Source organism: Podarcis tiliguerta (genome assembly GCF_965153285.1).
Source record: "Podarcis tiliguerta genome assembly, chromosome: 11".
Classification (NCBI taxonomy): Eukaryota; Metazoa; Chordata; class Lepidosauria; order Squamata; family Lacertidae; genus Podarcis; species Podarcis tiliguerta.
Window position 1 is genome coordinate 9801901 of NC_139544.1, and position 26946 is coordinate 9828846.

Below are 26946 nucleotides of genomic sequence, written 5' to 3' on the forward strand. Positions count from 1 at the left end.
TGACCAGGTCTTTTTGAGATAGGAAAACAGGGATCTTCTTACAGGGGAGGAGGTGACAACTTGTCCACTGACATCTGCTTGACCTTTATATACCCTTGCTGCTGATAAAGTCCTTTTTCTGTTTGGCATTCAACTTGAATTATCTCTGTGGCCATCTTGCTACCAGAAGTCTCTTACTGCTTACTTGCTTTTCCAGTTCGATATTCAGAGTTCATGACATGGCTTCAAGCACCCAGCAATTATGGGTGATTTTATTTCGTTTCTTGTTAAAATCAATGCCGTACCTATGGTTGGTAATTTGGGCCTGTTGCTCACAAAGACAATCAAAATGGCATAAGCAAGCTCTTCATTCTCAGTCTTACCCCAGTATTTTCAAGGGTTGATTTATATACCATCATCTTTGGTTTTTTTCTTTCTGTGTAAGAACTGCTCCCAGTAATCTGAATGCATGGAGCGAGTAGCATGTGATCCACTGGCACACAGCTACACTTTGAAATATTGCTGTGGTTCCAAAAATGGTTGCAAATGTTACTTGTGTGCTATTGGTCCATAGAGCACTTTCTGTATGTGTCAGGGAACTGCCATCAGTGCCGGAGGGAGAGAGCAAGATCCAGAGGGATTCCAGAGAGCGTCCTGGGATTGGGAGAGGCAGCCCATCTTCTGGGGAAGAGAATCAGCGTAGCACCAGTGGAGAAGGGGGGCAGATGGGGGAAGCGGCGAGGCGGTCCCATGACTCCTTGCCGGGGACCAGCGGGGAGAGTAGGGGTCCTCCGCTGCCTACGCCCTCCTTGTGCAGAAGGCTTTCGCGCAGAGAGAGTAGGAGAAGACTAGGCGTCAAAGAGCTTCTTTGCTGGAAGAAGTTTAAGAAACGCCCACTGACGGATTCTGCCAGCGATTGAGACAGCCATGGGTGAGTGGCTGTCCGGACAGAAAAGGTTCACTCAGGCAACCCAGCCAGGTGTTTGCACCGGCTTACGCACGAGCAAACCCTAGAACCAATACAGTATGGAACCTGTGGTCTCCATTTCCCATCACCTTCAACCAGTATGGCCAATGGCCAGAGATAATGGGAACTGCTAAACTCCAACAACACTTGAAAGAAGAGTTTGGATTTGATATCCCACTTTATCACTACCCTAAGGAGTCTCAAAGCGGCTAACAATCTCCTTTCCCTTCTTCCCCCACAACAAACACTCTGGGAGGTGAGTGGGGCTGAGAGACTTCAGAGAAGTGTGACTAGCCCAAGGTCACCCAGCACCCTGCATGTGGAGGAGCGGAGACGCGAACCCGGTTCCCCAGATTACGAATCTACCGCTCTTAACCACTACACCACACTGGCCATAGGTTCCCATCCATGTACTGTAATGGTTGGGTCTCTCCCACAGAAGCGAGACAACAATTAACTCTGGTTTATTGCTCAAAACACACAAATCACTCTGAAGCTCAGTCACTCAGCATCTGCTTCCAATTTAGCTGTTGCCGAGTCTGAGTTCCGCCTTTCCTCTTCCCACTTTTAAAGCCCCACTTACACTTCCTTTCCTGTTCACGCCTCTCATTAATTATTGCGAGCCTATGCGACTTGGGATAGGCTATTTCCAGTGGCCCTCCCTCTGAGTCCAAGCTTAAACTGTCAGTCTGTGTCTTCTCCCCGGAACTCCCCCTTCCTTCTCCTTGTTCTCGGAGCTCAGGCTTCTACTGCAACTTGGCTGCTCCTCCCTCGTTCCGCATTCCTGCCTAATTAGCTCCCCCTGTCTCTCCATCTCTCCCCCTCTGTCAGCAATGGGACGTAGCTGACATGTACCATGTGATACAAGTTTGAACACCAGCTTTGAGGACAGGGGTCACCAATTAACTTGGTTCACAAGGTGGTAAAGTCCAGAAGTTCCTGAGGCCCCGAAACCAACAGCTCTGAGGAAGTTGAACAATCTTCAAATAGCAATAGCACATATCTTAGCCTTAAATTAGGCTTGTTTTTTTTTTCTTAGTTAAGGAAACATATGTCAGGGGGGGGAAAAAGCAATAGACATCGAGAATAACACTATGTTGGCATGCAACTTGGTTTGCTTGCCTGAGGTGCCTGGGAAGAGGAAAGAGGGCCTTCTTGGTAGTGGCACCCACCCTGTGGAACGCCCTCCCACCAGATGTCTATAGAGAAAAACAACTACCAGACTTTTAGAAGACATCTGAAGGCAGCCCTGTTTAGAGAAGCTATTAATGTTTGACTGACTATTGTATTTTAATATTTTGTTGGAAGCCGCCCAGAGTGGCTGGGGAAACCCAGCCAGATGGGCAGGGTAAAAATAATAAATTATTATTATTATTATTATTATTACTCAGTTTGTACATCCCACACTTTCCATTCAGGTTGAAATAATACCTTGCTGGTCTCTCACCCACAGCCCTTCAAAATCATTTCAGTGCTCATGAGAGTTAGTGACTGAGAGAAAAAATTATACAGTCATACCTTGGTTTTCAAACGGCTTCGTTATTGAACGTTTTGGCTCCTGAACGCCACAAACCTAGAAGTGAGTGTTCCGGTTTGTGAACTATTTTTGGAAGCCAGACGTCTGACTTCTGTGGCTTCTGATTGGCTGTAGGAGCTTCCTGCAGCCAATCAGAAGCCGCACTTTGGTTTCCTAACATTTTGGAAGTCAAGTGGAGTTCCGGAATGGATTACGTTCGATCCCCCTGCCCCTCCCTGGCTATGCCCATGGTGGGAAGGATCACCCTACTGCCAATCACCTGATCTTGTGAACCACCCCAAGATCTTTTGATGAAGGACGGTATATAAATATAATAAATAAAATAATAATGACATGAAGTCACCCGTTTTCCTTTGCCCACATGGTTTGAAATCAAACTGGTGATCAACTGATAGGTGGCTTGCAAAGCCCAGTGCCCTTTCAAGAGCTGCCATGATTATCTGTGCTTACAAGGGCACAGTGCAAATCTATATGCACACATTAAAATTTAGAAACAATTACTGTAATTTAAAAAGAAATGCAGTGCTCTCAAACTCCAGCAAATCTGTTTTTAAATAGTACCCTGATTCCTGTAGGTGAGCAAGGCTGACCTGTGCAATCTAATTATTTAGCAGTATTATCTGGTGACCCGGGAGGGTAAGAAGACATCCCAGGGTGCACAACTTGGGCTGGAAGAAGCACATCACTGAATAAAGGAAGCTCTGATTTCAGCACCACCTATGCTTGGAAAGGACGCAGGTGGCGCTGTGGTCTAAAGCACAGAGCCTAGGGCTTGCCGATCAGAAGGTCGGCGGTTCGAATCCCCGCGATGGGGTGAACTCCTGTTGCTCGGTCCCTGCTCCTGCCAACCTAGCAGTTCGAAAGCACTTCAAAGTGCAAGTAGATAAATAGGTACCACTCCGGGGGGAAGGTAAACAATGTTTCCATGGGCTGCTCTGGCTCACCAGAAGTGGCTTAGTCATGCTGGCCACATGACCCGGAAGCTGTCTGTGGACAAATGCCGGCTCCCTTGGCCTATAGAGAGAGATGAGTGCGCAACCCCAGAGTCGTCCACAACTGGACCCAACGGTCAGGGGTACCTTTACCTTTATCTTTGCTTGGAAAACAGGCTAAAATTTAGCAAGAATTGCTACTGGCAACTTCTGTTTATCTCAAAGGTCTTCTCTGGATTAAATATATTGGAATCATACAGGTATTATGCAAGGCCGAATAAAGCAATGTCACACAACATTGCTATAATGTTTCTTCCACAAGGGCTCGTGGATTGTACCCCATAAGCAAAAGAAGATGTTGCTTAAATTCTTTCCCATATTTCCCCTGCTTGTTTACTTTTATTGTGCCTTTTCTAGGAAACAGGATTAATTTGATTTCTTGGCTTTCAGGTGTCTTTTGCTCTCCAGGAAAACTGTTAGATTAAAGCAAAGCATCATCCTTTGCCAGTCTCCTAAAGAACTGGGGACATTAAAATTCTGATCCTTAATCCATTTCTTGAAAGCAAGCCTAACTGATTTTAATATAATGTGTGTGATCTAGGCAAAGTTAGGCTCTTTTATGTCCCACTGATTTCCATGAAAGAGAAAGCGAAGCACATTTAATTAATATATGCAAGTGAGCAATTATCATTTTTTACCCTCTGAGGCATGTGGAGCTTAAATGTGCGTGCCTGTATCTGAGTCTTCCTAATTGTACTTTCAAATATTTGCAGTGGAAGCCCAACCCAGATCACTAGCTGTGGTGGCAGCCTTGTATGTCTCTCCTCTAGCTGCTGCCATTGATTGGAGAAAATTGGAGAATCCCAGAAAAAAGGAAGGAGGTTTCTCATCTTCTTCAATGTTCCCCGAGTGGTCAACATCTAGTGAATGTGTAAAGAACTGTAGACCGAGGCTACAATCTTTCCCCACCAACTGGGGAGTGAATTCCATTGAAAATGGGTCTTACTAATGAGTATTAATTATAGGATTGCAGCCTTAGAGCAGTAGCCTGAGCAATATTTTAAGTTTCTAGCATTGCTTGAAAGTCAGGAAGAATGCATAGGGTGGTATTAAGTTTTACCCACAGCACACCTATTGGAATTAGTGGATCTAACTTTGTCACGTTCATTCATTTCAGTGGGTCTGAGTAAAGCTTAGTTTTATAAAACCAAGACAATTTTAATTCTTAGATACCTCTCTGTGCTTATTGGGGGAGATGAAAACCCCAAGCTCTGTAATTAACTGCATTCTTTCCTCGCTGAATTCTTCATAATTGTTGGTTTGTTTTACAGCTAAGTAACTTGAAAAAAGTGACCTTTGTCGATGTGTCAGCAAACAGTTTCCACTCAATTCCAATATGTGTGCTGCGGATGTCGAGTTTGCAGTGGTTGGATATGAGCAGCAACAACCTCAAAGATCTCCCACAAGACATAGACAGGTAGTCCTTTATATTGCCTTTGTAATTAAGTTTGGTTGTAACAAACGAAGCATTGACCGACTATACTGTCTAAATTTGGAGGTGGCATGGATTGGGAAGTTGTCTAATTCAGTATTGGCTGGTACCCATTATCAAAAGGGAGGTAGACCACCAGTAAGAAGAGAAGAAGAGTTTGGACATGATATTCTGCCTTTCACTCCCCTTAAGGAGTCTCAAAGCGGCTCACAATCTCCTCTCCCTTCCTCCCCCATAACAAACACAAGTGAGGCTGAGAGACTTCAGAGAAGTGTGGCTAGCCGAAGGTCACCCAGCAGCTGCATGTGGAGGAGCGGGGAAGCGAACCCGGTTCACCAGATTATGAGTCCACCGCTCTTAACCACTACACCATGCTGGCTCTCTAAGTGGAGCCACAGCCAATGAGAGACAACAGATTCTAGTTCTTTCCCCATTCTTCCCACTGCTGAATTCTGCAAGTGGAACACTGAGACTAAGGACTTATCCACACCTTCATTTGCTCCACTGCTTTCCACTATGGAAACCTGATCTTTAGCGCTGAATTGGCTTTTCTGTGGATTGCCATTTGTTCTGATTTAGCACTAAAGAGCGAGTTTTCCAGGGGAAAGTGGCAGGGCAAAGGGAAAACTGCTCAGACCCGTGCCTGAAAAGTGTCGGACAAGAAGGAAGCCTCTCAGATCCATGTTTTCTATGCATGGGATATAGTGTGGATGAGCCCTAAGAAGGAGGAAGCTGCCAGGAAGTGCCACTCCATAAACTGGTAGCAAGTAAGAAGGCAGGTGCCTTGGGGCTGGCTGAGGGTGGATAGAGGTTGGTGTAGCAGTGCTTCATTTGCCCTTGTAGACCAGCCCCCACTGATCTAACTATCATTTGCAATGGAAGCTATGAAACCTTGGATGTGCACAAATATTCTGGTCTATGAGCTGGAAGGATGGTGGCAGCTAAGCCACATGTCTGCTGTCCTGCTTTGAAAGTAAATTATGGTTAAGACTCTATAGCCATCTTCAGGTGGTAAAAAGAATGTGTGAAGGCTCAGGTCAAGGGCACGGCTTCACCAGCCCTGCCCACAATTTCCCCTCCTCACCCAACATTTACATCTTCAGCATGAAGTTCAACAGAGAGGTTCTAAGGGCATTCAGAATCTCCCCAGTTTCAGTCCTTGTGTTCTTTTGCCTGCCTGAAGGAGGTTTATATCAGGGATGGGGAACCTGTGACCCTCCAAAGGTGGGTTGACTCCAGCTTTCATCAGGCCCAGCTAGCATACATGATGGTTCGCAATGGTTGGAGTTGAGTCTACCAACATCCTTGGTTTATAGTGTATTTAGCTTAAGGCTGTGCCTGACATTTCTACACACTCTCACACAAACACCATTCTCCATCAGTTAACGAGAAAAGAAATTGCATTCCAAAATTATCAAATGGGAAAGAAAATTTCAGTGACGTTCTCATGAGGGGCGGGAATTTTGCTACAACTGCCTTGCTCTTTGGCAGCTGTTTTCTGAGTGCCTTTCCTTTCATTCTGCAAATCATCTTCACAGTGGTCTGCTTCCTTCAGCTCTCCTGAGTGCATGTATTTCCTGAAAATCTTCTCATTTCCTCATGGCCTGGCAAATACAGATTATCGTATAAATAGGAAGTTTGCTAGTATATAAGCAAACATATCAGCTATGGTATTAATGCATTTAACTATGCAACTCTTGTTGATCTCCCAAGGCTGGAAGAATTACAAACTCTTCTGCTGCAGAAAAACGAGCTTACTTATCTTCCACAAGCTTTGGTCAACATGTCGAAGCTCACTTTACTGGCAGTGAGTGGCGATAAGTTGGTTAAGATGCCCACAGCTATATGTGAGTCAACCACAGGTTTAAAGTAAGTAATCAATAACAACTTCAACAAATGTTCTTCCTTTTCTCTTTCCTGGGTCTATTCCCCTAGATTCTACAATAAATGGAATCTAATCCTGCATTTTCTTCACATAATCTAACTCCCAAGACACACAATATTACGTCCAGGTTACAAGGTGTCACAAACAGATAGCAGAAGAAGCATCTTGACAGATATGCTTGTAAAATAAGGGGTGAGGGGATAAGGAAAACTTTTTTTAGGTACCCAAGAAACTATGTTCATGGCTTGCTGTTGGGGAATAGGAACAATGAAGGTCACACCCACACTAAGCAATTTCCCCAACAATCCTGGCAACTGTAGTTTGCTAAAGGTGCTGGGAATGGTAGCATGGTAAGGATGGGAAATATGGTGAGTACCGGCACCTATTTTTCTAGGAAAAAAGCACTGATCATAACCATATTTACAGATAAGATAAAGCTTCCTTTAGCCCAATTAATTCCGTAATAATCCTGCCATGTTGAACAAATTCAGGACAACCAACACAATCAGTGTGTGGGTGCAACCAGTATTGTGTGATCTCCACAATTAGAACATATCTAACTTCCTATGGTAAGCATAAGATTGTCAGGGTTGGTCACGTGCTATGCCATGCTGTCTGTGGCAGCCATTTTGCATTATGCCACCCCCAGCAGCTATTTTCTGATGGGTACCCTCAGTACTCTCTCAAAATTCAAAATCTGCTCACTGCTTCTAAAAGGTTGCTGACCCCTGGTTTAAGGCCTTGACTCTCAAAACCAGTAATTCTGATCAAGGTCTCATGGGGGCTAGAAGGGATCTGAATATTGAGCCATGGAAGTGTGCCAGGAGGAGCAGAGCTCACATATTGTGGGAATGTTAAGGATAGTAAAGGTAAAGGTAAAGATAAAGGTAAAGGGACCCCTGACCATTAGGTCCAGTCGTGACCGACTCTGGGGTTGCGGCGCTCATCTCGCTTTATTGACCGAGGGAGCTGGCGTACAGCTTCCGGGTCATGTGGTCAACATGACTAAGCCGCTTCTGGCAAACCAGAGCAGCGCACGGAAACGCCGTTTACCTTCCCGCCAGAGTGGTACCTATTTATCTACTTGCACTTTGATGTGCTTTCGAACTGCTAGGTTGGCAGGAGCAGGGACCGAGCAACGGGAGCTCACCCCGTCATGGGGATTCGAATCGCCGACCTTCTGATTGGCAAGTCCTAGGCTCTGTGGTTTAACCCATAGTGCCACCCGCGTCCCATTAAGGATAGTAGGAAAGGATATATTGAATAAATATCCTTCCTTCACTCACACTAGTGAGTGATGTAGCAGAGCAGATCCCCCTCAATATAGCAGGAAGCTAATTTGCAGATTCATTTGAATCTCCTTACTTAAGTGATCCAATTTGTCTTGGCCAGATGGATTATTCCTGGTGTCCCCTTTTATCCCTCTTTAAAGAATAAAGAGACAAGAGTCTTTCCTTAAAAGTAACAAGAAATTTACTCACATTCAGTTCACACTTAGATCCCCCAAAGGCAGGCTTTCCTGAGTAGTTACATAACAGTCTGTCAGTTTATCTCACATGGGGAGTGAGCTCACAGGCTGCTGGCTGAGAGCAAAGAGGCAGCAAAATTATATTAAGAGAACAAAATGGCTGCAGGAGAGCAGCATGGCAGCAAGAGAGCAGCAAGCAAGAGAGGAGAGCAAGAGAGGGAAAATGGTTGCGTGACTCGACTTTTATGGAGACGATGCCTAAGGCCTGGAAACGATGCCTTATGAGGAACGGCTAAGGGAGCTGGGCATGTTTAGCCTGGAGAAGAGGAGGTTAAGGGGTGATATGATAGGCATGTTCAAATATATAAAAGGATGTCACATAGAGGAGGGAGAAAGGTTGTTTTCTGCTGCTCCAGAGAAGCGGACACAGAGCAATGGATCCAAACTACAAGAAAGAAGATTCCACCTAAACATTAGGAAGAACTTCCTGACAGTAAGAGCTGTTCGACAGTGGAATTTGCTGCCAAGGAGTGTGGTGGAGTCTCCTTCTTTGGAGGTCTTTAAGCAGAGGCTTGACAACCATATGTCAGGAGTGCTCTGATGGTGTTTCCTGCTTGGCAGGGGGTTGGACTCGATGGCCCTTGTGGTCTCTTCCAACTCTATGATTCTATGATTCTATGATTCTGTGCGTCAGCCAGGGCCACGCCCATCTCCCAGGTCACATACAGGGGAAGGATGCTCCAGACCAATGGAACAGGAAGTTACACTGATTGGATGTCCCCCTTGCCTGTGCCCATTCTAGGGAAATAAGGAATGTTGCGTTTGACTGTTCCAATGGATTACATCCCACACATATAAATCTGGTGTTTCACCCCTTCATAACTCTAGCTAATTCCCTTGAGTTAAAATATTTTTTATGGTTTTCCCTGCTTCAGATTGCTGTACAAAATTGAACCGAGAGGGTGGAGTCAAAACTATTTTTATGCTCCTCAGGAGGTAGAAAAGATGCCTTTCAATTCAATAATTAAGCATGTGCTCTCAGTCGTGTGCATGTCTGCCTCCACAAGGCTACTTCTGAATTAACGTTTATTCTAGCTAATTAGCATGAAAAGTGTGCGGCTTCTATGCCCACGAAAAGAGTAGCAAACTTTTGCCCATAGATAAATTGACTTTGCTCAGTAACCAAGTAGGAAGAACGGAAAATTTATAGGGCAATAAATCATTTGGCATATAGCAAGTTACAGTCTGCTCATGATAAGGAACATTATATAACCCTCTTCATGCTAATATTTCATTTTTTTGCAGATTTATAAGCCTCAAGGATAACCCTCTTGAAACAACCTCATTTCAAGAGATTGACGAAATAACAGAAAGTGACCGTGATCGTGAGCTGTTTGAAAAAGAATTTATGAAAGCCTACATTACAGACCTCAGAGAAAGAGGTACAGACATATATCAGTGAGATTGCAGCCTAATTTCCTTTTCATCCCAGTGTATTGAGATGCTAATTTCAAACTGATTTCTTCATCACATTAGGGAGGAAAGTTAGTCAATTATACCCTGCGATCCATGTGAGGTGTTTCATAGAGGATCTGGAATCTGGCACAGAGTCAAAAGCTTTGAGAATAGCCATTTAAAACAGAAAGCGAGTTTCTCGATCATCTTATGGAGGTGTGCTTGAAATCTGCAAGGAGTGCATATAAAAAAGGAGAAGGCTGGGAATTAAAGATTTTCTTTTTCACCCTGTAAGGCTGCTTTCCTCTCACTTTTCCTTTGTCACTGTCATGTCATTTGGTACATAGCTGCGTACATCAGCTCAAGAGGTGTGTGGAAGAAGAGAAGTCAATGAATAAGAACAGTCCCTAAAGCAGCTCTGCCCCATTATTTAAAAACTCTTAAGGTAAAGGTAAAGGGACCCCTCACCATTGGGCCCAGTCGTGGCCGACTCTGGGGTTGCGGCGCTCATCTCGCTTTATTGGCCGAGGCAGCTGGTGTACAGCTTCTGGGTCATGTGGCCAGCATGACTAAGCCGCTTTTGGCGAACCAGAGCAGCGCACGGAAACACTGTTTACCTTCCCGCTGGACTGATACCTATTTATCTACTTGCACTTTGACATGCTTTTGAACTGCTAGGTTGGCAGGAGTAGAGACTGAGTAATGGGAGCTCACCCCGTCGCAGGGATTCGAACCGCCGACCTTCTGATCGGCAAATCCTAGGCTCTGTGGTTTAACCCACAGCACCACTCTTAGCCAACCATATAACCATTCTTATCTGAACTTAAGAAAATCCTGCTGGCCCACATCCTGTTCTTACCCAGATGTCTTCTGGGAAACCGGAAAGCAAGACCTGAGCACAGGACCTGAGTATGGTTTCCAGAAACTGGCATTTAGAAATCTGGTTACCAGATTTTTTTCAATGAACCTGGGGACACTTTTTTTTTTGGAAGCTGAGTAGCAACAGGGAGTCAGTAGTGGGGATGGTGAGGCAAAAGACCCTGGGCCCAAGCACACATGCATATTGTATAAAGGTGCTAAGCCCTTCTTTCGCACACTGTAAAACATAAATGCGCAGATTTTTTTAAAAACTGGGCAATGGTGCACTGTACGCACATGACTCCCGAGTCTTCCCCAATCTCCTGCCCCCTTCCCCCTTTGTTTTGACTGATCAGGGGAGGCTCGGGTGTCGTGGGCGGCTGGCCGTTGCCCAGTATTTAAAAAACCCTGCGCATTTATGTTTCATACGGTGCGAAAGAAGGGCTTTGCACCTTGCCTGGCAGAGAAACCGTGCGCCTTGCACCCCTCCTGGCCAATGCCCGCCTGCCCACAACTCTCGAGCCTCCCCTGATCTGTCAAAACAAAGGGGGAAGAGGGCAGGAAATCTGTACCGCTGGACATCCCTGGTTCCCCCTCGGCAGTGGCGGTGGCAGCGAGCAGCTCCTGAAGCCAGCCAGAGCCAACTGCGCTACCAGGCTGGCTCTGGGCTGCTGAGGCTGCCGCTGCCACGTTTCCTGGGGACAGATTTGCAAATCTGGGGGCATTCCAGAGATGGAATTTGTCTGGGGACAGATTTGCAAATCCAGGGACTGTCCCCGGGAACCGGGGAAGTCTTGTAACCCTAATTAGAAGCATCTCTGCCTCCAACCATAGAGGAAGAGAATAGTCATCATGGCTAGTACCCACTGATATCCTTGCCTTCCACGAATTTGTCCAATCCTCTTTTAAAGCGATCCAAGTTTAAGAATGTGCCAACAACTACAAAATTATAGATCATTAAACTCATCTGCCCCTGGCTCCACAAGGCCCCACTTATTTCCAAGAAAGCCAATTTTGTGCTAAACCATGTATAGAGCCTTGGCACATATTTGTCTTGCCAATAGAATAATTATTTCTCATATTATGTCCTGGAGCCAAAGAGTTTCTACTCAAGCAGTGGTACTTCTGAAGTTGCTTTCCCTAGGCCAGCACCAAGCCACATGAAAAATGATTTTATTGATACAGTGGTACCTTGGCTCCCGAACAACTCGGCTCCTGAATGCTCCGGTTTGCGAACATTTTTCAGAAGCCCAACGTGTCTTCCATGGCCTCCGATTGAGTGCAGGAAGCTCCTGCAGCCAATTGGAAGCCACTCCTTGGTTTTGGAATGTTTTCGGGAATCAAACGGCCTCCCAGAACGGATTAAGTTCGAGAACCAATGTACCACTGTGCTGCCATAATGGGCCAGCCCTCAGGTTTACTTATATTCAGGAATGCTGCATGTCAGAGTGACCTTGGGCCTGCTGGATCTGTCCCTCACTTTCTGAAGAGTCCTCTGGATTAGTCTCCTTAGCTACGCCATCCTGGAACCTTATGGTTTCAATGGGAAGGGGGAATTTAAAAACTACCAATGAGAAAACAAATGGTGAAAAATGATCCCATCTCCTACTTTGGCCAGTTGTCAGAGCTTTGGATGTGATGGAATGTGAACTCTCTCTCTCTCATTTAGGCTTCCTCCAACAAAGCCCACTGAATATTTGACCAAAACTAGCCCTCTTTTTTTAAGGGATGCGGGTGGTGCTGTGGGTTAAACCGCAGAACCTAGAACTTGCTGATCAGAAGGTCAGCGGTTCGAATCCTCACAATGGGGTGAGCTCCTGTTGCTCAGTCCCTGCTCCTGTCAACCTAGCAGTTTGAAAGCACGTCAAAGTGCAAGTAGATAAATACCTCCAGCAGGAAGGTAAACGGCGTTTCCGTGCACTGCTCTGGTTCACCAGAAGCAGCTTAGTCATGCTGGCCACATGACCCGGAAGCTGTCTGCGGACAAACACCAGCTCCCTCAGCCAGTAAAGCGAGATGAGTGCCACAACCCCAGAGTTGGTCACAACTGGACCTAATGGTCAGGGGTCCCTTTACCTTTACCTAGCTCTCTTTTACTTCCATTACGTATAAAAAAATTCACAAGCCACACATTTCAAACTAAGACTGTGAATAGATGGTAACTTTTCATCCCAAGTGCTGTTCTTAGTATCATTTGTGAAAACACCCTAAGCTGGATCCGATTGCAAGAATCCAGTTGGTAGACATCCCTGTAATTCACAGAAGGTTCAGTAATGATCATGTTGGAGGCATCACACTTATCAAACTTAGTGGATTTATAGACAGATAACTCTGTGCTTGCTTATCAGTTTTGGAAGCTCTGTGTGGACTCAAACTGCTGGATATTGGTTTTTATTGTCAAGTGGCCAAACCCTGCCATAATCTTTGCCATTTTTTAGGGCAAGCAGCCCATTCATGCTTCTTGAAAGTAAATAATTACTCCAACTGGGAGCCATTGAGGGATTGGGTTAACAGCTGGATTGCAGGAAGACAGTCTGAGGCAGACGCTTTAGGGGGAAAGATTAGGAAGGTTGTGTGTATAATTGTGTTAGGTCAGGAGTACATGGCGCTCTAACAGACTTTATGACTGGTCCAAGCACATAAAAACAGAGGCCTACGAGAGTCTGACTTGAGATAAGACATGAAGTTTGTAAGAGTGGCATGTACAGTTACTGCCTTAAACAGTCGGTTAATAATGAAATATTAGGAGAACAAGCAAGACCTTGACTTTTTTTTGGAATTAGACTATGTGGAAACTGAAGCCTCATATATGCAAGTTCCTGACCCACAGACAACATCAGTTGCTTTAACACAGGAAATGGGCACCTGTGGCCTTCCAGATGTTGATGGACAACAAAAAGCCACATGGGTTAGATCAGGCTTCCTCAACCTCGGCCCTCCAGATGCTTTTGGCCTACAACTCCCATGATCCCTAGCTAGCAGGACCAGTGGTCAGGGATGATGGGAATTGTAGTCTCAAAACATCTAGAGGGCCGAGGTTGAGGATGTCTGGGTTAGAGTGTTGGACTAGGACCTGGGACATGAGGGTTCAAATCCCCACTTGACCATCATGAAGCTCATGGGGTGACTTTGGGCCAGTCACTGCCTCTCAGCCTAACCCACCTCACAGGGTTGTTGTGGGTATTAAATGAGGAGGAGAGAACTATGGACGCCACCTTGATAAAAAGGTGGGATATAAATGAAGAAGAAGAAGAAGAGTTTGGATTTGATATCCCACTTTATCATTACCTGAAGGAGTCTCAAAACGGCTAACATCCTCCTTTCCCTTCCTCCCCCACAACAAACACTCTGTGAGGTGAGTGGGGCTGAGAGACTTCAGAGAAGTGTGACTAGCCCAAGGTCACCCAGCAGCTGCATGTGGAGGAGCGGAGACGTGAACCCTGTTCCCCAGATTACGAGTCTACCACACTTAACCACTACACCACACTGGCTCTCAGTGCAATGAATTAGAATAATAATATATGGTAACTGCCGTCGTCTCTGACCATTGGCCATGCTGACCGGGGCTGATGGAAGTAGAAGCCCAACAACATCTGGAGAACCACCATCTCTGTTCAGCTCCTGGATGGTGAGGCATTGTTCAAAATAGTGTTTCCCCTGATGCTATCATGGTCCAGCCTCCTCCTCTGTCAGCAGAACATAGAATCATAGAATCATAGAGTTGGAAGAGACCACAAGGGCCATTGAGTCCAACCCCCTGCCAAGCAGGAAACACCATCAGAGCACTCCTGACATATAGTTGTCAAGCCTCTGCTTAAAGACCTCCAAAGAAGGAGACTCCACCACACTCCTTGGCAGCAAATTCCACTGTCGAACAGCTCTGTCAGGAAGTTCTTCCTAATGTTTAGGTGGAATCTTCTTTCTTGTAATTTGGATCCATTGCTCCGTGTCCGCTTCTCTGGAGCAGCAGAAAACAACCTTTCTCCCTCCTCTATGTGACATCCTTTTATATATTTTAACATGGCTATCATATCACCCCTTAACCTCCTCTTCTCCAGGCTAAACATGCCCAGCTCCCTTAGCCATTCCTCATAAGGCATCGTTTCCAGGCCTTTGACCATTTTGGTTGCCCTCCTCTGGACACGTTCCAGTTTGTCAGTGTCCTTCTTGAACTGTGGTGCCCAGAACTGGACACAGTACTCCAGGTGAGGTCTGACCAGAGCAGAATACAGTGGCACTATTACTTCCCTTGATCTAGATGCTATACTCCTATTGATGCAGCCCAGAATTGCATTGGCTCTTTTAGCTGCCGCGTCACACTGTTGGCTCATGTCAAATTTGTGGTCAACCAAGACTCCTAGATCCTTCTCACATGTACTGCTCACAAGCCAGGTGTCACCCATCTTGAGACATGATTCTTGGTTGCTGTAGCTTAGGGAATGGGGGTGGGGAGGGTAAGAGAATGGCCTCTGCTTCACCATGGAAAGAGTCACTGTTCCTGAATTATGCCTTATTGCCTTGGAACTATTCAAGCAACAAGCTTTGTCTCTAGTTCAAGGACAAACAAACCAAGGAGATCACAATAATCATATGGCTGACTTAGAAGCATTGATTAGGCCACCAGAATGTTACAAGGGGCCCAATGAGTTGGGAAAGCCACTTCCTTCAGGCGAGTAGAGCTTTGGTGTAAAGCAAGGATGGGAAACCTGCAATCCAGAAGAAGCCACTGGCTCCTGGCTCTCACCAGCCCCTGTCAGCACGGCCAGCATGAGGGGTTGGCAAGATTTACCTCGCCAGTGGAGATCTCTCTGTGGGCCGCATTGCGCGTGTGGCCACGATTTCTGGCATCTGCACAGACATGATTTTACATGATTTCTGGCACCTGCATCTGTGCAGACACAATTTTCGGCATCTGAGCATGCACAGACGCGCACTGGTTTAGAGCAGCACGCAGGGACTCGCTGAGTGGGCGGCTCGGTTTGGGGGCGGCTTGTGGGGTGGTTAAACGACCCCCGTGGGCTGCTTGTGGCCCATGGGCCTTAGGTTGCCTACCCCTGGCCAACATTATGGGCTGATTGGAGTTGGAATCCAACAAACTTTGGGGAGTGTTAGGGAACTGCCATCGGAGCTGGAGGCGGAGAGAAGGCTCCAGAGGGATGCCGGAGAGGGTCCCAGTAGGGAGAGAGGCAGCCCATCCGCTGGGGAAGGAAATCAGCGTAACACCAGTGGAGAAGGGGGGCAGATGGGGGAATCGGAGAGGAGGCTCCAGGATTCCTCGCCAGAGACCAGCGGAGAGAGTACAGGTACTCCGCTGCCCACACCCTCCCTGCGCAGAAGACTTCCGCACAGGGAGAGTAGGAGAAGACTGGGCGTCAAACAGCTTTTATGCTGGAAAAGGTTCAAGCAACACCCACTGACGGATTCTGCCAGCGACTGAGGCAGCCACGAAACTTGAGGCTGTCCAGACAGAAAGGGTTCAACCTGGTAACCTAGCCAGGAGTGGCGGCAACTTACGCACGAGCAACCCCTAGAACCATTACAGGGAGCTACAGGTTCCCCACTCCTGGTTTTAAGCTTTTTTCATTATCTTTCCTCCCCTAACTTCTTGTAACTTAAGATCATTGTTTCTTTTTCTCTCTGAATAGCATGATCAGTTGTTTTCTTTCAGAATTTTTTTAAAAATATGGATACTATTCCCATATGCTTAAACATATTCTTTCCTATATGCTTAAACATATTCTTTTCTCATATGGGATGTCTTCTAGGACCATTATAACCCTCCCCAATTTTATTATTATACTTACTATATGTCTGAAATGGCAGTCCTCAGACTGAACCTAGTGATCAGATAGATTGTAGAAAACTGTGTAGAGCACCTTGATTACTTCCCTTTGTGTGTCTGACATCTTGTGTGGAGCTTATCATGTGTATTTATTCATTTCATAAAATTTATATACCATTTGATTGTAGTGATTTACAACACCTCAAAGTGGAGACAGTATATCCTTGCAACAAAAGTTATTAATTTAAAACGTTTGGAGGATTTGGGTGGAGGGTGTAATTGTTTCAATACCTGCCTAACCAAGTAAGCTACGAGCCTTCAGAGATTGACAACTAACGTAATATACTTCTATTTTTATCTTTGCAGAGACTGTTCCTTGCTACACTACAAAAGTATCACTTAGTGTCCAGATATGATGTCTAGGATTCGTACATCATCAGAGAACCCAAAGGTTTAATTTTGCCATAACAAATGGGAAAAAACATCTTTAGTGTCAAGTGCCAATATAAGCTCTTAAGAAGAAGAAGAAAAAGCTATCAGGGTTTGTGGGGATTTTGTTGCATTAGCTTCAAATGACCAGGCTATGATGTGATAGTTGTAATCACCATGTGACTCTGTCTACCATTACAAAATGTTTCTTATGTGAAAATAGTCGATTCTTTAAAATGCGTGAGACACAGTAATTTCTTTAGACCAAAAACAGGCATCTGAATTAAGATCTTCCCTTCTGTACTGACCATTTCTGTGTATGTGTCCGGTCTACTGCAGCACTGTAAGAATCAATGCCTAATGAAAGCTGTTTTCCAGGCAAAGGGTTTTCTGCAAATGCCAGGTGTCCAGGACTAGTGTATCTGACACTTACAGCTCACAAGAGGACTATACCAATCCCCCAGCTGGGTGGAATCAGCACACCATCACTATCAAATCAGTGACTGTGGTGCTCAGTTGGTACCATTTCCTAGAAGTACCTTCTCCTACTTCCTATTTAGTGGGACAGTCACCAGGGAAAGCTTCTGTCTGAGCAGAGCCTTGGCTAATGGCAATTTCCCTGTAATTGTATCCTCGGAGAAAAGGTGATTGCTTGCAGTTAACGTGTTTACTCTGCTGTTCAGAACTGTCTTTTCCCCATGCTGCTCTACAGCTGAAATTACTGTCAGAAATATAGAGACTGCAGTGCAGAATTCTGCACGGAGATGCCAGATGTGTGCACAGTTCTGGGGTGTTGTCGTTCCCCCGGGTCTTCTCACAGCAGCTTCAAACCTTTCTGAATGCAGGAGGGTTTAAGAAAGCAATTTGCAGTTGAGCATGGTTCTGGCAAAAGTAAATTAGAACAGAGTAAACAAAGAAACAGGGCCTTTTTGCTGTGATGGTTGGAGCAAGAGTTTGCCTCATCCAGTGCTGCTTCCTTAACGTCCCTGGGTGGCTTGGGATATAGACACAAATGGGAACTGCCATTTGGGAATGCGTTTGATTGTATTTTCAAAATCTTCATTAAGAGAAATAGCTAGGTATGCCAACTGAGTAGGAAAAACTCGCCTGGCCTGTTCTTGTGTGTTTCACAGCAACTTGATATGCAAAATTCAGCTGGCAATGATTTTTTTCTTGCTGCAAACAGCTTCAGCACTTGCTAGTAACAGGTGTATATGAAGCTACTGCTGAAGACATAGTTATAGCTGCCAGTTGAAAAGTTGGCAACCCAAATTATGACACAGCGGCAGTTTTTCTGACAAGTAGCTTATAACAATTTGAGAGATTTGTTAGAACTATAAGAGAAAAAAGAGCTCAGGAAACACGTTTCAGCTTTTAAAAAGCTAGAGTAATGTTTGAAAACGAGGCACTTTTCATTAGTATTGTTAATTCTGAAATGGCAGTATTTTTCTGTTATAAAAATATTGTTATTTTGTTTCAGTGTCACAGCCGTAAGTTCACTTTCTCTTATGACGGTTTAGTTGTTTTGTAGTCTGTCGTAACTTTTTTTGTATGTGTACAGTAGTCTTTCAGAATGATTTTGTTTTGCATAGTTATTTTTTTCATTCGTTCAATAAACCATACTGATAACCTGCGCAGCTGTGAAGTTGTTTCATTTGTATGACACCCAGCAGATGTAGGCAGGTAAAAGGTTGAGCAGACAGCTTATACTACCACATAAACATAGCAAATACCCATGTCATGTACAATGAAGGCTGCAATGCTATAAACACAGGCCTGGTGTTGCCTCATCATCCTCAAGCAGCAATATCCCCATATGGGATTCTGATGCCTCACCTCGGAACATCGCACTGAGCTATAGGTAAATATCATTTTAAAGGTAAAGGTAAAGGTACCCCTGCCCGTATGGGCCAGTCTTGACAGACTCTAGGGTTGTGCGCCCATCTCACTCAAGAGGCCGGGGGCCAGCGCTGTCCGGAGACACTTCCGGGTCACGTGGCCAGCGTGACAAGCTGCATCTGGCGAGCCAGAGCCGCACACGGAAACACCGTTTACCTTCCCGCTAGTAAGTGGTCCCTATTTATCTACTTGCACCCGGGAGTGCTTTCGAACTGCTAGGTTGGCAGACGCTGGGACCGAACAATGGGAGCGCACCCCGCCACGGGGATTCGAACCACCGACCTTTCGATCGGCAAGCCCTAGGCGCTGAGGCTTTTACCCACAGCGCCACCCGGGTCCCAAAATATCATTTTAAATTCCTACAATTTCCAGAGTCAAGCTATTCAGGACAACCCAGAGCACTGTGGGGAATTTTAAATGGTGGCTCATCATACCAACCATCCATGGCCAATAGGAAAGTCCAGAACATGGAGGGTTTTCTTGGCAAGGACCCCTTCAACTCTGGAGCCAGCTGGTAAAGTTGGTGTTATAGATTTGGAAGGCAGACCCCATCCCACTAAATGCTAGAACATGGGTAGGCAAACTAAGGCCTGGGGGCCGGATCCAGCCCAATTGACTTCTAAATCCAGACGGTCTGGGAATCAGCGTGTTTTTACATGAGTAGAATGTGTCCTTTTATTTAAAATGCATCTCTGGGTTATTTGTGGGGCATAGAAATTCATTCTCCCCCCCAAAAAATATAGTCTGGCCCCCCACAAGGTCTGAGGGACAGTGGACTGGCCCCCTGCTGAAAAGGTTTGCTGACCCCTGCCCTAGAACTTAATAAATGGTAGGATGTTGATCATTTGGGATGTGAAGGGAGAGAAATACAAGCTGCAGTTGAATTCCTGAGCTAGTCTATCCCAAAAAACTGACCTGGCCAAGCTAGGGCCATTAAGAAACAATAGAGGGCCATTGAGAGCCATTGGCAATGCAAGAGAACTGTCCTCCCCCCTTGCCCTGAGGTGTGAACAGGGACAGGTGATTTGGAAGGTTGCCAGGGCAACTGAGGGTGAGGTGACAGGAAAAGAGTGTCTTGAGCAAGGTGTTCTGGGAAGGAGGAGAAGGAAGGAAAACTGGGATCCATCTTGGGCAGACTGGCTGGAGACTGGCCAGGAAAGATGCCTTGGACTCCATGGTTGCACTGCTGTGGGAGACAACTGAAATTGAAATACTCTATTGTCACTTGTACAACTTGTATACAGTGAGATTACACGAGCACCCCCCACTCAGCTCTCTTAGCCTTAATTCCCCTCGTTTACTGATGCACACCCACCAAACCCGAAAGTCAGTTGCCCTGTTGTTATCTTTTCATTCAGCAGTCTAAAAGCCCACAGATAGAAGCTATTCTTTTCCCCTGTTGTTGCGACTAATCACGCTTCTATATCTTCTGCCTGAGGGCAGGAGATCAAGAAAGTGCCGGTCAGGGTGTGAATCATCCCTGAGAATTTTCCTCACTCTCCTGAGGCAACGTACTTCCGCTATTTCATCCAGCGGATTCACAGGGCAGCCCATAATGTGCTGTATTCACCACCCTCTGTAGGCACTTCCTATCAGATGATGTCAAACCAGTGTATCACACCGTGATGCAGTATGAAAGGACACTTTCTATTGTGGACCGGTAGAAGGAGATCATCAAATGTTGATTGACATTGTTCTTCCACAATACTCTGAGGAGATGGAGTCTCTGTTGGGCTTTCTTAACCACCCGGGTTGTATTTATTTTCCAGGTAAGGTCTTCACTGAGATAAACTCCTAGGAATTTAAAGGAAGAGACTCTCTCCACACAGCTCTCCCTGATGTACAGTGGGGCTACTTCTCTCTTCCTCCGAAAGTCCAACACCATCTCCTTTGTCTTGAAATTTCAAGCCCCTCTTGAAATGGTGGTGACTAAAATTAGTGGTACTTAAAAGAGCTTAATTTTGCCTGGATTGTGTGTTCAGGATTTGCAAGCAAGCAAGAATGTAGTCACCAATAAATCAGCCTTTTTGAGGGGTAAATAACAAAGTTAGCAAGTCTTGGTTAGTCACATACCACGAATGCTGAAAAAGAAAATACAATTATCTTTCCTTTCCTCTTGACCAGTGACATTTAAACGCCATCTGGAAGTTGAGAACTTTTCACTTCAGGAAAAAAGAAAAGCGTCCATTTATCATATGTGCTGACAGCATTTCATATAATGTGATTTGCTATGAACAGCCCTCTGGTACAGGTTGCATGCACAAGAGGCCACGAAAAGATGAAATCAGTTTCAGTTGCAAGAATTTAATTGTTAATACAAAGCACCCAACAGGAATTAGAGTACGGCGAGGGAATCATTTTACTTCCAGCACCTGAAACAGGAGAACTTTGACTGGCATATGTTCCATAAACTCCAGCTGTTTTTTTCTTCCGCCTTTATTTATATATTTATACTTATTGAATTTATACCCCAACTTTCAAGTTGCCTGGGGGCCACTGGGTTGTTCACACACACGAGCAATCACCCTTAATTAAAACCTTTCCACAACTTAATCATATTAAACAGAGGTAGGCGATGCAGTGCGTTCCAGATGTGGACTGCAACTTGATCAGTGCCAGTGGTGCAAGGAGAAAGATTGTATTGGAGCTGAGAGGCAGAAGTGATTCGTGCGGGACATAGAGGAAATGGGTGGATCGAAGAGGTGCAGAGAGTTGTACTGCTGGGATGAGCAAAAGATCTAAGCCCCGTTCAGGCCTTCTGCTTGCACCTAAAACCTCCACACAGTCAGGGGGTATGTTGTCCAAGTCACCATCCCATATCTGGTGAAGCAATATAGGCATGGAAATTGCTTTGGAAATTAAGGGCAGTTTTGTGTTATGGCAAAAGGGTAGTCACCAGGCATTCAACGAAGAAGAAGAAAAAAGAGTTATTGGACTGGTAGTGACCATGGTGCCTTCCATATGATTTAGGACAGGGGTGCCCAAACTTTTTTCAAAGAGGGCCAGATTTGATGAAGTGAACATGCGTGGGGGCCGACCAAAGTTGTTGAGCTTCTTTTAGGATTGAAGTTGCAAGCTTTTCAAAGGGTTTTGCCCCAGGACATATACTGCCATGGGGGCCGGATTAAATTGACTCCCCAAAATGGACTTTGGACATGCCTGATTTAGGACTGCAACTCTCATCCCTGGTCAAGGGACATTCTGCCTGGGGCTGAAGGGAATTGTGGTCCACCAGCATTTTGTACACGGATAGGCAACCTAAGGCCCGTGGGCCGGGTGCGGCCCAATCGCCTTCTTAATCCGGCCCACGGACGGTCCAGGAATCAGCATGTTTTTACATGAGGTGAATGTGTCCTTTTATTTAAAATGCATCTCTGGGTTATTTGTGAAGCCTGCCTGGTGTTTTTACATGAGTAGAATGTGTGCTTTTATTTAAAATGCACCTCTGGGTTATTTGTGGGGCATAGGAGTTCGTTCATTTTCCCCTTTCAAAATATAGTCTGGCCTACCACAAGGTCTGAGGGACGGTGGACCGGCCCACGGCTGAAAAAGGTTGCTGGCCCCTGATCTTGTGTGTACTACCTTGGCTACCCCTGTCCAAGCTGTTAACTCCATTCATTATCCCTTTAGAAAACAGAGCTCATTACCTTAGTAAGTGAAGTTCATTATCTATTGCTCTCCTCTTGCCTTGGGTTTTACATTGAGCTTGTTTTGCTGGGTAAGATTAAGTGCTCATTGAAACTTTTTTTTTTGGCTGACCTGGCCACTCAGAGGTCACATTACATCTAGACTGTGCTGCGCCTGGATGTATAAAAGCCTTCCTATTATTTAGTGCTGGCTTTATTTCTTACATTTTATGGATTATCCTGAGACATTTAAAAATGGGTACATGGGTCAGACAGATCATTTATAATTTAATTGCTGTAGTTACAGCTGACTACGCTTGGAGGAAGTAACAATCTTTATCATGCTTTGTTTAGAAAGAAAATCTGTATAATTGAGTTCTGGAACTACCTTTTGGCTTCCTTGTTTTTGGTGTCTGTAGTAATTAATTTCTCTCTTGAAGCACTAATTGCCTTGGGGCAATTATCATACATCTATGTTCCTTACACTCCTTGGCGTACTGTTATTGTCGAAGAATGTTAATACATTTCTGCTCCTATTCTGACAGGACCTTGTTGTGCGAGTTACAGATGATGCAGACCCATTATTCTTGCATTCTCTTGCAGTTTCCAGTCAGATGAAAGTCATGTCAGCCTCTTTCCTTTGTGTTCCGATAAATAAATAAATAAGCCACTTGGCAATTCTAACCTGGGTCCCCCCTAGATGACCTATTTCTCAAGCATTCCTTCTGATTTGCTGGCACAAACCTTATGTGGCAGTAAGATGGAATCCGGCCTTTATTTAGCATTCATTCTGATTTGCGGGTGGCGCTGTGGTCTAAACCACTGAGCCTCTTGGGCTTGCCGATCAGTAGGTTGGCGGTTCGTATCCCCACAACAGGGTGAGCTCCCATTGCTCAGTCCCTGCTCCTGCCAAGCTAGCAGTTTGAAAGCACGTCAAAGTGCAAGTAGATAAATGGGTACCGCTCCGGTGGGAAGGTAAACTGTGTTTCCATGCTCTGCTCTGGTTCGCCAGAAGCGGCTTAGTCATGCTGGCCACATGACTCGGAAGCCGGCTCCTCGGCCTATAAAGCAAGATGAGCGCCGCAACCCCATAGTAGTCTGCAACTGGACCTAATGGTCAGGGGTACCTTTACTTTTACCTGATTTGCTTATGGGGTGGTTACATTGACAATGAGCATTCTCCCTGCATCAGTTCTGCTTTGCTTGTGGGGTGCTTGCCTGTCTTCCCATTAATAACTTGTGCCTCCCACACTTTCGAGAGCGTTTTCCCAACACTTTCTGAACTGCAAAAAGTCTGTTTGTTGTGCTAGGGCAACAGAGCCCTTTATAGGTAAACAGAGCCCTTTAATCCACTTTAAATGCTCGAGCCTCAAGTTCTGGTATGTACAGTCTAACAATCTAGAGGTGCCCCTAGAAGCATTCTTTCAAAGTAGATTAACGCTGTAATCCAGGCACATCTACCCAAAGGTAAGTCCCAGTGAATTTCCACTAAGCAGGCAAAGATAACCAACATGGTACTCTCAAGATGTTGTGGACTATGAACCCCATTCATATTCGCAGTTGCCTGACCCCCAGAGGAGTTGCTTGCTTGCAAGTGTGAACCAGGAACTGTGGCAGATCCTGCAACATTAAACAGTTCAGAACCCCCAAAGATATTGGAAGTTCCTTGCCAAGGAAGGATAGAACCTTTTTTATGTATGCCACAACAGCAGCAAGAATACTCATCGGAAAGTATTGGAAGACACAAGATCTACCCACCCGGGAAGAATGGCAGATGAAGCTGATGGACTACATGGAAATGGCGGAAATGACTGGCAGAATCCGAGACCAGGGAGAAGAGCTGGTGGAGGAAGATTGGAAAAAATTTACAGAAATATTGCAAAATTAATGAATGTTAGAAGAATACTGGAATGAAATTATATAGTTTTAGCAGAAATGTTATAAAGAATTAAGCAAAAACTGATTGTTAATGGGCTAAAGTGGAAAATTTAAAGTTGGACTGTGTTAAGATAAATTATAGAACAAAAAATTGAGAAAGAGGGAAAGGATTTGCTGAATTAGCTTATTTGAACTAGAATACAAAAAAGGGAGGTGTGAGGAAGTCGAGGAAACAAGTTAACGAAAGATAAAGATATGGAAATTGGATGTGTTTTTAAATGTTTTTTGTTTTTTCTTGTTGTTTTGATGTATTGTTTCTTTGATGTATTGTTTGTTAATTTTTTATTGTTTTTTTTCTCTCATACTTTTTTTCTGTAACTATAAAACTTCTAATAAATATTATCATAAAAAAAAAGATATTGGAAGTTCCTGTAGCTGAGACCATTAACTTCCTTGCTTACAATCTTGGCTGCTCCCATGCTGGAATGACTTCCAGAAGTGAAAACAACACCATTGATATTCTGCATGAATCCACTCCGGGGATGCAATCCATCAAGCATTTCTATTGTACAGCTTCCTTTCATCTTTGGGCTATTCACAAGGGTCACATTCAAAAAGTTATGTCCTGCCACAGCAATGTTCCTGCACGATACTTTTCTTTTGATGTCTGAAGAGTCAGCAAGGATCACTTGCAGAATTTTTAGCTTGAAAATGTAGATTAATAATTTTTAAAAAATAATTTTTAGCTTCCCCCCTTGAAATCTGTTCACTTTTGTTTTAACCTTTTCATCTGAAATCCACTGACTATTTAGAGAAGCATTTCTTAGGGAAAAAAAGAAAACAAGTCACTGTCTTTTTAAATCATTTCGGCAGAGATAAGATCGGGAAGTGCCGATAAAATTTTAAACAAGTCATTTATTGAGTTTCAAGCTCATTTATTTAATAATAAATAAAAAAAATGTATTCATACCCCGCCCTTCCTGGTTTAAAAACAGGGCGGCTAACAGCAAATATAAAACAGATTAAAATGCAACTTTAAAACAGCATAAAATACAACATTAAATGCAGCATCAATATCAATAAAATTCAAAAATTCAGGGGTCATTTTTTTGGGGGGGGGGGCGAGGGGAACCCCAGTTGGTAGACATCAAATGATCACCAGGACTAATTGGCCAAGTTGGTCCTACTAGGGCCAGCAAGGAAACCAGAGAAGAATTTAAATGTGGGGTCCCAGAAAGGGTTTCTTCATATAAGAGGAAAGGGAAAAGGGAATAGAGGATCAGGCTAATTCAAATTGAAGGCCAGGCAGAGTAGCTCTGTGTTACAGGCCTTGTGGAAGGAGATCAAGTCCTGCAGGGCCCTAGTCTCAGGGGACAGAGCATTCCATCAGGTCGGAGCTGTCACTGAAATAGCCCTGGCCCTAGTGGAGGATAGTCTGGCTTCCTTAGGGTCCGGAACCTTTAAACTATTATTATTCATGGACCTTGGGACGCGGGTGGCGCTGTGGGTAAAAGCCTCAGCGCCTAGGACTTGCCGATCGAAAGGTCGGCGGTTCGAATCCCCGCGGCGGGGTGCGCGCCCGTCGCTCGGTCCCAGCGCCTGCCAACCTAGCAGTTCGAAAGCACTCCCGGGTGCAAGTAGATAAATAGGGACCGCTTACTAGCGGGAAGGTAAACGGCGTTCCGTGTGCTGCGCTGGCTCGCCAGATGCAGCTTGTCACGCTGGCCACGTGACCCGGAAGTGTCTGCGGACAGCGCTGGCTCCCGGCCTATAGAGTGAGATGAGCGCACAACCCTAGAGTCTGGAAAGACTGGCCCGTCCGGGCAGGGGTACATTTACCTTTACCTTTATTCATGGACCTTAGGGTCATCTGCGGGACATACCAGGAGAGGCGGTCCAGTATGTACGAGGGTCCTAGGCTGCATAGGGCTTTAAAGGTCAAAACCAGCACCTTAAACCTGACCCTATACTCCACCGGGAGCCAGTGCAGCTTGAAAAGCACTGGGTGAATATGTTCCCATGGCAGAGACCCCGTGAGGAGCCTCGCTGCAGCATTCTGCACCTGCTGGAGTTTCTGGGACGGTTTCAAGGGTAGCCCTGAGTAGAGCAAATTACAGTAGTCAAGCCTGGAGATGACCGTCTCATGGATCACTGTGGCCAGGTCGGGGCGGGAAAGGTAAGGGACCAACTGCTTGATACGGTGAAGATGGAAAAATGTCGCCATACTCATAAATGGCCAGCCAGATGTTCCAGTTTTGGACCAGCCTGATGCAATTTTGACACCTATGGCTTGATTTGGATATAAAGGAAGGCTGTACAGTGGTACCTCGGGTTACATACGCTTCAGGTTACATACGCTTCAGGTTACAGACTCTGCTAACCCAGAAATAGTGCTTCAGGTTAAGAACGTTGCTTCAGGATGAGAACAGAAATCGTGCTCCGGCAGTGCAGCAGCAGCAGGAGGCCCCATTAGCTAAAGTGGTGCTGCAGGTTAAGAACAGTTTCAGGTTCAGAACAGACCCCCAGAACAAATTAAGTTCTTAACCTGAGGTACCACTGTACGTTTCAAAGATAAAGACACTTGATTGGAAAGACCTTGCCCCTCTACAGTAGCTGCAGTTTCAAGCAAAGTGCCGAATGCCATAGAAGAAGAAGAAGAAGAGTTTGGATTTGATATCCCGTCTTTCACTCCCTTTAAGGAGTCTCAAAGTGGCTAACATTCTCCTTTCCCTTCCTCCCCCACAACAAACACTCTGTGA

At 45.2% G+C, this 26946-nt stretch overlaps 2 protein-coding genes across 3 annotated transcripts in view; one reads left to right on the forward strand and one right to left on the reverse strand.

Moving 5' to 3' along the window:
- LRRC2 (leucine rich repeat containing 2) overlaps nt 1–18417 on the forward strand; it is a 78596-nt gene extending 60179 nt beyond the window's left edge. The window contains exons 6-9 of the mRNA XM_083404262.1: nt 4747–4892; nt 6621–6776; nt 9566–9702; nt 16722–18417. Of these exons, the coding sequence (XP_083260388.1) occupies nt 4747–4892; nt 6621–6776; nt 9566–9702; nt 16722–16771 (489 nt within the window). The 3' untranslated portion in view covers nt 16772–18417. The remainder of the gene's footprint in view (nt 1–4746; nt 4893–6620; nt 6777–9565; nt 9703–16721) is intronic.
- Nucleotides 1–26946, reverse strand: part of LOC310660034 (cryptic protein-like) — a 266083-nt gene that overhangs the window by 104172 nt on the left and 134965 nt on the right. The gene's annotated exons all lie outside the window — the stretch shown is intronic.